This window comes from Balaenoptera physalus (genome assembly GCF_965194825.1).
Source record: "Balaenoptera physalus genome assembly, chromosome: 15".
In the NCBI taxonomy this organism is placed as follows: domain Eukaryota; kingdom Metazoa; phylum Chordata; class Mammalia; order Artiodactyla; family Balaenopteridae; genus Balaenoptera; species Balaenoptera physalus.
This window is the reverse complement of record NC_138894.1, coordinates 65,909,573-65,920,654: the sequence shown is the minus strand read 5'-3', so window position 1 is coordinate 65,920,654 and position 11,082 is coordinate 65,909,573. Positions and strand designations below refer to the sequence as shown.

The window sequence follows — 11,082 nt, the reverse complement described above, 5'->3', positions numbered from 1 at the left end:
GCAGGCGGATTCTTAACCACTGAGCCACCAGGGAAGTCCAGTATGTGGTTTTGGTTAAACTTCATAGTCTAAATTCTATGGAATCTAAATGTTTGAGATGAGGAAAGATATTGCTTTTGGTCTCAGCACTGGGGCAAAAGGGTGAAAGCCTTTTAGAACATTCATGGTTAGCATGGTCAGCTTAGCATAGGTATGTCAATAAATCATTGCCATAGCTCTGTGATAATTGGAGATCTCTCTCTCTCTCTCTCTCCCTGTGTGTGTACCTTTTTGTAAGAAAATATTTAAGAACTTCCTGTGTAGAGAAATACGATGAATGTCATAAAGCACCTAGATATTATGATAAGTGTGTTTGGAGAAGGCAAAAGTGTTTTGTTCTCTCAGTATTTAAACATGGCCAACACATAAGTTGGGATGTTTAAATGCTACGGGAATACTGACAGTAACAAAGAAGGACTCTAGTGTAATATAGAGGATAATTCTCTCTAACCTAGAAAGAAGAGTTGGGTGCTGAAGGATGACATCATCAAAACAACATTGGAGGGCTTCCCTGATGGCGCAGTGGTTGAGAATCTGCCTGCCAATGCAGGGGACACAGGTTCGAGCCCTGGTCTGGGAAGATCCCACATGCCGCGGAGCAACTAGGCCCGTGAGCCACAACTACTGAGCCTGCGCGTCTGGAGCCTGTGCTCCGCAGCAAGAGAGGCCGCGACAGTGAGAGGCCCGCGCACCGCGATGAAGAGTGGCCCCTGCTCACCGCAACTAGAGAAAGCCCTCGCACAGAAACGAAGACCCAACACAGCAAAAATAAATAAATAAATAAATTTATTAAAAAACAAAAAAAACAAAATTGGAGGAAGATGCATTTGGCATCAGTGTCCAGGATAACTTCAGGATGATCTGCCCATGAACCCAGCTGTCCTGGAATCACTGGGGCCAAGGAGGGAGCTGGAATAATAATCCAGATGTGAGGTGATAGAGGCATAGTGATAGCAAGTGGTAGAAATGAAGAGGAAAGATTGGCTATAAAGACATTTAAAAGGAAGAATCCCTACCACTTTGTGAATGCGATAGAAAATTCTAAAATAATGAGTCTGAGTGTCTTGACTGACTTGTCAACACCAGAAAGAGAGAGAAGTGAGGAGGGGCAGTTGGACCACAGGGAAATATGAGTTGACCTTTGGACATACTGAGTTCTACAACACAGTGAAACGCCCAGGTGGAAATTCTCCAGCTCTATCCCTGTCGTGTTAGGACACTGTTATTCTCCAAGGGAGATATTGGTGATATCAGATCTGGAGATGGCAAAGGGAAATTTAAGACAAGTGAAGAACAAGCTAAGTTTGAAAATGTTGAGGGCACGGCACCACCCTCAGCCCTGCTGAGACATGCCTCGGTGTTCTGGTTGGATATGTGATCTCCCATCATCTTGACTACCTGCCAGGCTAAATGCCCTCATACATTGACTGTGTTCTGGCTTAGACTCCTGCTTCTCGTCGCCTGCAAGTATTTAGCTTGTGGTCAGGGATTCAAGATGTCAACTTTATGACTTAAAAACACAGAAGAGCATTCTTCTTTTACAGTGGGCTCAAATATGGAAGCCTCCAAATCTGTCGGGTAGATACATAAATCAGACTTATATTGAGTGGAATGCCAGTGTCTCTGATCTAGTCCTCTTGGTAAAGCTTAACTCATCCTTTGAGAGTTAACTCAAAAGTTACTGTCTCTAAGTAGCCTTCCTGACTTCCCCAGGTGGTTAGTCTTTTCATTGTCCACGTTGCCACACACTTTGTTCTGCTTTGTGCTAGAGTGCACAGAAAAGTCTATGTGTCTGTCTCTCACCACTAGACAGGGAGCATCCAGAAGATGGGAACCATTGATTCATCTTTGTATTTCCCACTCCCTTAACAGAGTGGGGCTCGTGGGTGATAGTTCATTGTTGGAAATATCCAGAAGAGAAAATTTAAGAACGTGGATGGAACGATATGCAGTTGCTGTAGCAAAACCTGTATACACATCATATGTCACATCCCCGCTGATGCTGTTAATGCTGCACCAGCAGAGGCAGTGCTCTCATTACATGCTGCTGGCCCATATTTGTAACGTGTGACATTTTTTATGAAATGCTGTCAAGGGTAATCCATCACATAGTAACCTTTGGATTATATGCCGAGACTGGTCTTCAACATAGACATAAATGAACTTCAAGGATAGTGCTATTTTCTGAGAAGGGTGTGATCAAGGGTTCTGGCTAGGAAAATGAAGCAGAACATTATTTTCTTTTAAGTTAAACACAAGTGCCTGAAAAAGAGGTTTCCTTCTGTCAGCCCCAGTGGGGACATGGTTATTGTGTGAAGATAATCCGATGACTCTGAAATGTGGCAGAATATTTTTTTCTTAGAGTGCATCAGGGTTTGAAAAGGGGGTGAAGAGTTGCTAAAGGTTTGACCACCCTTGGAACTTGCAAGGTTTGTAATATCTTTATCTAATATCTTTATCTCAAGAGGTGTTTTAAAAAAAATAAAAGGACACATGACAACTTGAGCGAATTTCAGATATCAGCCGTGGGCTCACAGTTAAAGATATTCTCTCTGTATCCGTAAAGATCTAGGAATTTACACATAGTATAGAGTATAAATAAAAGAGAGCTTCTAAGTCTCATCATTTTTGTGTAAATCCAGATAAGACTCCTTTGATGCGCTTAGCGGCTCCTGTTAAGGAAAAGCTTATAGGTGAGAGGAGCACTACAATTATAATTCTTTGTCTTCCTTAATTAGACTGAAGCTCACCATAGATCTTGCTGAAGCTGTGATAAAATTCAAGTAATAATTCACATTGTCAGGTCAGCAGAAATGGGCACGGGGCATCCAGTATGACTGAAGGATTTGCCTAAGTGATCTATCTGTGAACGGAGGTGCTCAGGAGAGGTACACAGTCTTCGTGGGAAATAAACCCTCTGAAGATGCTGAGTACAAACAGCAAGGAAAATAAATCCCAGCAAGTTTCTTATATCACCTTTACAGATGTCATTTCAGAGGAAATATATAAATCACATTCATACCAATTGATGTGGGGCACTAATTAGTAAGTTCCATTAAATTGTGGAGTAATGACATTCAGCATCTAATGAATGCCTCATCGTCTTTTGATCATTAATATTTCACAGCATAAGAACACAAGAATTGGCATCCCTGGGCTCATGCAGCCTGGTTTTCTGTCTGTGATGTGGCCCCGAGGGCATTAAGTGGCACGAGGGTATTGCTCCTCTGTCGTGAGGCTGCACAACACAATCAATTAACTCAGGACCCTGAGTCCTAACGTTTCCTCATTTTAGAAAATGTGAATCTGCCTGCCGTTCTCCGAATTAACATCTGTGACTGCCCAGTGCCCTGGAAAACAGAAGCAAGCTGAGATGTTGACTTCGGTGTGTAGTATTGCTTCGCTGCTGACCTTCACAGTCCCTGCAAGAAACTTGCATAGGAGAGAAAAAAAAAAAAAGCATTCCTTTGATTTATTACTAAGGGCTTTCTTTATTCAAAGGCAGTCATCACCTCACAGAGCAGGTGCCATTGCAAGGGCTTATTGATCCTGTGCGCTTCTAGAAATGCCAGGAGGCCGTCACTCCGGCGGGAGATGGAAGTGGTCAACGAAAAAGAAGTCCATCTCCGAGCAGGCTGGAGTGGGAGAAAATCTCTGGCCATAGAGACCCATGGCTCCAGTGACACTCGGTGCCTTTCTTTCAGAAGAGGGGCTGGAGCGGAGAGAGCGCTGAGAGGCTGCCATGGGCAAATGAGAGAGAAAGGGAGGATGGCAGGGAGACAGAGCTGCCAAGGGGTCTCCGAGGCTGCATCCTTCAGGAGGAGGGAGAAGGGGTCTTCGTCTCCAGATGGAGATTCCTAAGAGTTAAATATCACCACGCAGCCCGACCCGGATGGGATTTGCTTCTGGGTAGAAAACGCGACACTGATCAACATCAACTTGGACAAGTGACAAGACTAGGTCTGATGTTGGTGGATGTCTTTTCAGGTCGTTGGAGGGGAGAGGACGGCAGGCAGTGTGCTCGGGGGCAGCTGGAGAGAAACATCGCGTCCAGGGCAGCGGTAGAAAGCGACAAGGAGGGGGCAAACAGAGGGACGAAAAAGAGAGGGAGGAAGAGTTGAAGAAAAGTAGGGGGAAAGTAGGGACAGGGTGAAGAGGAGAGAGGAAGAGACGAGGGAGCAGTGAGGGCGGCGAGGAGGCATCCACAAGGGAAGGGGGATCGCGGGAGAGCAGGGAGGACGGGTCGGTCGCGAGGTGCCGAGCGGGCGCAGGGGTGCGCGGGGGTGGCGGCGGCGCCGGGAGGGAGGCGAGGGGGCTGCGGGAGAGGCGGGGGGCGAGGAAGCGCTCGAGGCTCGGGGAGGCGCGGAGCGGCGGACCGGGGAGGGGGCGGGCGCGCGGTCGGAAGGGAGCCGAGGAGGGAGCGCGCCGGGCCGGGAGCCGAGGGCGGGCGGGAGGTGGGGGGCAGGTGGGGGAGCGCGGAGCGAGCGGAGGCCAAGTGCATTGTGTCTGGCGGCGGCGCGCGAGCCCACCGGCGGCCGCGGCGGGGCGGGCAGCCATGGAGCCGCGGGCGCTCGTCACGGCGCTCAGCCTCGGCCTCAGCCTCTGCTCCCTGGGGCTGCTGGTCACGGCCATCTTCACGGACCACTGGTACGAGACCGACCCCCGGCGCCACAAGGAGAGCTGCGAGCGCAGCCGCGCGGGCGCCGACCCCCCGGACCAGAAGAACCGCCTGATGCCGCTGTCTCACCTGCCGCTGCGGGACTCGCCCCCCCTCGGGCGCCGGCTGCTCCCGGGCGGCCCCGGGCGCGCCGACCCCGAGTCCTGGCGCTCGCTGCTGGGGCTCGGCGGGCTGGACGCCGAGTGCGGCCGGCCGCTCTTCGCCACCTATTCGGGCCTCTGGAGGAAGTGCTACTTCCTGGGCATCGACCGGGACATCGACACCCTCATCCTGAAAGGTGAGCGGCGGGCGCGCCCTGCGCCCCGGGCGCCCGCGCGTGGGGCGCAGCCCGCGGCTCCCCAGGGGCGCGCCGGTCCCCGCGGCCGCCTCCCCGCCGCGTCCCCGGCACATTCTTTCGTCTCCCCCGCCGCCTCCTTTCTTTACTCCTCCCCTCTCTCTTTCTTTCCCCGTCCCTCCCTTGTTCTCTCTCGCTCCTCTTTCTTTCCCCGACTCTCTTCTTTCCTCTCCATCCTCCTTTTCCTTTTCCCCTCTTCCCTCAAGTCTGGGCTTCAGCCCCCCGCCACTATCTCCTTGGCTTCCTTGGCCTCCTTTCCCCCCTCTTCTCCTCGCCTCTTGTCCTTCGCTGTCTTTGTACACCTGCCTGACTTGGAACGCGTGGGTCGGTTTTCTGGACGCTGCTCCCCGGGAAGGTAAACATCAAAAAGACCCGACCTTTCCCAGTTGGGCTCCTTCCCTTAAGTTGTACTTTCCTTTTACAAATACCTTTGGAGGAAAAGTGGTGCAAACCTCAGAAGAGGAGAAAAAGGGCTTTTTCTTGTATTGTGCTGATGTTGGTAGCAGACGGGACTGATGTGGTATGCCAGCCTCGCAGGCTAATGCGGAGCTCAGGAGGCCGGAGGAACCTTCCTCTAAACCCCCGAAGCGCAGGGTTCCTTTGGGTTAGACCTCAGATAACATTAATGCATTGGTGGAGGCAGCTGAATGCAGATAGGACATCTACTTTTTTCCAACCTTCCTGATGACTGGATACACCATCCTTAGGCTAGTCACACCAGGGCAAGGAGAGTGGAAAACGGGTCCAAGCCTTTGAAAGTAGAGCTTTCCGTATTTGCACATGGAGTCTCTCTACAGAATCACTCTCTCTTAAATTTGTGATACCTTGTAAGGCTGTTTTTGTTGTTGTTTTGTTATTTGACACTGAGTTGTAGAGCATCAATTTGCTCTTCTGAAGTCTAGGTGACACTTGGCTCCCATGCGTGTAATCGGATCGTTTGAATTTTTTTGGTAATGTCATTCATGTAAAAATATTCAATGTGACAGTCCTACTGCTGAAGCTTCCTTCTAACTTTCAGAGCTTGACCCTTATTACAAATTCTTTTTCTCTGAGATGGAAAACATAAAACAACCCACCTTCTTCCCTTGGACTCATTATTGCAAAAAAAAGAAGACGTCTAAAATCAGTACATTTAAAGATTTAGTAGCCATCCAGGAGAGCAAAGAAGCAGATTTGTGTTGAATTCCAGTTTGGAATGGAATTACTTGGAAAGGAGGGGGTTAATAACATGTTGGCCTCAGAGTCTTGTTCGTTGGCGTATTCCTCATTTCTCAAACATGTCAACTTCTTCCTTCCCATGGCTAGCTCAGCTGGGGACTGCCATCTGAAATCTGTCTGTGTGTGGAAGGACTCCAGCACTTTTGGGGGGAAGTAGATACAGTAACCTTCCTTTGGGAAGGGCGCTGTATTCTTTCCTCTCCTAACTCACATCCAAATCTGATTTCTCCTCATGAAGATGCTGCATAATTAATTTTGATAGTAGCATAGTACATGAACAAACTGTAAAAGCTGAATTTGGAGGTTTGGTTATGGAATGCTCGTTTAGGCAAGGCAATTTTGAAAGCTAAGCAGTGTAGTCTGTCTTTGGAAATGACAGAGCTGCATTTCCTTACACTCTTCCAGTGCCGAGAGTATTTGATTGCGTGTAAACTGGATATAGAATAATGCCTGAAACAGCAGGGTAGAGTTCATTCAGTACGACGGCCGGCGGGGAGTGGGTGTCCCACAGGACACTTGCACATTCCCTGCCTCCCCACCTGGCCTGGCTAGCTGAGGTGCTGAGCTCCAGGGAAGTTCAGAATCGAATAATCCTGGAGGCTGAAGGGACTTTAGCAGGCATTCAATCCAACCTCCCCCCCATTGCTCAGACTCCCTTCTTCTACATCTTTCTGACAAACGGTTGTCCAGCCTAGCACTTCCCTAAGACAGAACTTGTGTGCTAATTAAAAAAATTACAGTTTTCTAGTCATAAATGAAAGTTTGGATTAAAATGATTTCAGATTTGTAATACTGATGGTGTTTAGCTAATCCTTTTTGTAGGATACTAAAGAGTTCTAGGTTGTCATCAGAAGACCTGGGCCCCATTGCTGGCTCTACTGCTAAATCGCAGGGCTTCCTTCAACAAGTGTCCAGGCCTCCTTGGCCTTCAGTTTTCTAGTTCATAGTAGGAAGGCTCACTGTTCTTTAGGGGATTTTCTAGTTCTAAAATCTGTCATTGTTGTACTAATAGCAATGTAAATTTAGCTTCCTGGGAAGTTAATGCGCTGACATTATTGACATGAGGAGTTTGGAGGAAATGACAGACGTTCAGTACGTTATAGGATCATAATTTGTTGTTTGGGAGATGGCCAAAAGAGCCTCAAGTACTTTCAGTATTGCTACTCATCTACCTTGGGCTACCTACATAACTCTTCTGGATCTCAGTTTCATCATCTGTGAGATGAATGGGTGAAATGAACAGCTTTAAAATTCTGTGATTCTAAGAATAATTTCAACAGATGATTTTGACACCCATGTTAGGTAAACATTATTACCTTTGTTTTAGCATCTGTGATATGAATTTGGCATTTGTGGTGTGTTTTGACATCTGTGGCTGTGGTATGAATTTCTTAAATGAGCCCTGTATAACTAGAAATCAACATGACATCTAATTTAAAAATTTGGACAACTAGGGTCCCACATTTCATTCTTACTTTCTTCTCTGAACTACCTTATGAGTCCTAAGATTTAGAAATGTTAACGATAGGAAATGAAGAAAAGTAGACTCAGATGGGAGAGTGGGGAGGGGAGGAAAGGGCCACAAGAAGTGCCTGACATACTTAATGAGCTTTTGAGGGAAAAAGAGGTCAGACTTTCTTTGTGTGGACTTAGAGCACAAAGCCAGGAGGTGGGTGAAAGTTACAGAGGGGAAAATGTAGAGTTGATAATATGGAAGACCTCTCACAATTGGAATTGTTTGCATTTCCTGGAGGCTGGGCAAATATTTCTGAGAGATGTAGAGGAAAAAGAAACAGACAATGTGGAGAATAAGAGAATCGCTTAGAAATGCAACATATAGGCTCTGTAGTGTTCTTCTACTTAAAGAGAAATCACATGAGCCAGAAGAGCAGCGGTCTCATTGGGACAAGTATTTGGGAAAATCATCAAACTCTGATTGTTACCCTTTCATTATGATTCTGTTTACTTCTAGCCCAGAGTGACCCTAGAAGGTCTAGATTGGACTTCCAACCAGGACCTTCAATAAGAATGGAAGTAAAGTTATAGATAAATCCATTAAGGACCAAGACTAGAACTCGATGCTACTCTCCCAGGCTAACGAAAGACCAGTCACCAGCACAGTTTGCATACCATTGTTTTTCCTCTTACTGTACTGACTAATCCACGTTTCACTATCTTGCCCACTGGGATAACATGGGAACTTACAAATGCTGTAGAGATATTAAGTTCACACTATATTACCATAGTTTACTATCCAATAAAACAAATGCCCATCAAAAGGCTATTATGTGCAAGGTCATATTAGGGAGATCTCACATGTGGGGATTCTTTTGTGTTTGAGCTGGTCAATTGACTAACTTATTCTTCCATATATAGACCCTTCTTGCAGTTAACTTTTGTTGCTAAGGAAGCTTTGCTGGTCAAAGTAAAGACAGTCTCTGATAAGTATGCAAATGAAGTCATCCGTATGCAAATGAAGTCGTCCTCCACCCAGCAATAGGGGGGCTAGAATAGTTGAAGGAGCCTTGTGGTAGGAACTTGAGAGAATGGGTTTAAGGAGTAGATTCTTTATTCCTTCATTCATCCAGTTTATTCACTCAATAAATCTATATTGAAAGTCAGGTATTGTTTTAGGTATAGAAGATGCAGGATTGAACAAAATGGATAAAAACGCCTGCCCTAATAGTTTATATCAAGTGGTGGAGTTATTTTCTAGTGGATTATACAGTCACTACTCTTAGTAGGCTGTGGGAAGAGCACTGTGCAAGCTGCTAGAGCTGGTAAGTACGTGACAGAAAGTACAGTGCAGAGTGATGGAGAGCTGTACCCTTTGGGGGACGCCCGGCCATTCTGTTCCAAGTGCAATTCTTATGTTTAAACTACTGGTTGAACATTAAAATAGGAGGACAGATGGAAGGAGACTCAGTTGGAAACATTCTATAATGCTTCTTTCAGTTACTGAAAACACTGAGTTTAATAAATAAACATTGATGAGTCTTGTGAATACATTATATGGAACTTTGGAGAAATTAATTTTGAATAGGAGTTAGTCATTGAAATGATATCAAAAGTGCCAACTGTTCTTACTAGCCTTAACTTTAATTGAAAAAAATTTTTCAATTAAAAATTTTCATTAAAAACAATTAACACTATTTTTCAAATATATGTACTTTGTTTATGTAAACCAAATCCTAATATTATATATTGCCTGCAATAAACAAAAGGAAAATGAATGTTGTAGTGTTTTGTTTTTATGAAATTAAAAGGGATAGAATTTCAGCAGTGTGAAGATTATAATTCTGTAGGCATACTGTTAACTTGGATAAATCATTTGGGATTGAATTCTTGAAACTTGAAATACAACATGTCCTTGTGGTTTCAGAAGCATTTTTCCTTTAATGAGATAAACAGAGATATCAAAGACAGTAGGACATAAATACTTTGTCATTTTGCTCTCTGCAAGTAAAAGAAAGTAGGAGGATTGGTAGGAATTCACTGGGTCTCTTCTTCACTCTGCTAATGATATATCTGTTTCCCCTGTTGGCTTATTTTCCATGAAATTAATAGTCTGTACAGGACCCACTACGTACTACCTGACACAGAAATAGATTGATGATTTTCTCCAGCTCATTTGTAGACCAAAGTATCATTTGTGTTAGAATAATTATCTCCCAAGAGCAGATGTATCTGGGAAATCTGAGAGGCAAGCACTGTTTCTCTTCCCTGACTCATTCGTTCACATACTGTTCTCAGACCTTCTCTTGGACCAGAAGATGCTGCTGGCAAAGGGATTCCTCAGTTTTCGGGGTGCTGGGGATATCATTAAGACTTCCTTCTTCTTTCTTTCTTTTTTTTTTTTTAATTTTATTTATTTATGTATATATGTATGTATGTATGTATGTATGTATGTATTGGCTGCGTTGGGTCTTCCTTGCTGTGCGTGGGCTTTCTCTAGTTGTGGCGAGCGGGGGCTACTCTTCGTTGTGGTGCGCAGGCTTCCCATTGTGGTGGCTTCTTTTGTTGCGGAGCACGTGCTCTAGGCGCGCAGGCTTCAGTAGTTGTGGCTCGTGGGCTCTAGAGCGCAGGCTCAGTAGTTGCTCCGCGGCATGTGGGATCTTCCCAGACCAGGGCTCGAACCCGTGTCTCCTGCATTGGCAGGCGGATTCTTAACCACTGCGCCATCAGGGAAGCCCCCTTCTTCTTTCTTTACTTCTCAAGGCAGTGGTCTCCAAACTTGTCTTAAGCCTCACTCTATGTAATTTATATTTATTCATTTTAAAATTAGGTGCATGGACTGTTCTGACATATACATCATGAAACACAGACAAAAGCAAACCTTGAAGGGATGGGGTAATAAACAGAAAAAGAAGTTCAACTATTTTCACCCACACTTTCCAAAGGACTGCTTGTGTACCCCCTGGCATGTATACACTCCTCTTGGAAGACTGCTTCTCTCACTGCCCATCAGCAAAGCTGAGTTTCTCATCTGGGCAGAAGAAGGATTGTTTGTTTACTGTCATGGCTGACCTCTGTGGTGGGTTTTCCAGGCCACCGTTGTATCACACGTATTCATCTTGCACAGGGGAGAGAAGAAGATGCATTTTACTTCTGTATCATTTCTGACATTAGACACAGTATTACCCAAGTGTGATACCCTATGTTTCAACACATCCTATTGCTAACACTCCTGAAGGTTATCTTGCATAGAAACTAGATTCTTACTTGCCTCTCTGCTATCAATAAAAAAGATACTTGCTTCCATTCTTTCCATCTGCACCGGGAAGTCACATTTTAAAAGTGATTCATAAACACA

The 11,082-nt window shown here is 45.5% G+C and overlaps 1 protein-coding gene and 1 long non-coding RNA gene across 2 annotated transcripts in view; both read left to right on the top strand.

Annotated features, from left to right (window-relative positions):
• The window catches only part of LOC309644263, a 200,341-nt gene extending 197,018 nt beyond the window's left edge, over positions 1-3,323 (top strand). The window contains exon 9 of the long non-coding RNA XR_014254320.1: positions 495-3,323. This is a non-coding gene — a long non-coding RNA (uncharacterized lncRNA). The remainder of the gene's footprint in view (positions 1-494) is intronic.
• Positions 3,324-4,544: 1,221 nt separating this feature from the next.
• The window catches only part of TMEM178A (transmembrane protein 178A), a 49,154-nt gene continuing 42,616 nt past the window's right edge, over positions 4,545-11,082 (top strand). Inside the window, exon 1 of the mRNA XM_082427860.1 lies at positions 4,545-4,994. Within this exon, the coding sequence (XP_082283986.1) occupies positions 4,595-4,994 (400 nt within the window). The 5' untranslated portion in view covers positions 4,545-4,594. The remainder of the gene's footprint in view (positions 4,995-11,082) is intronic.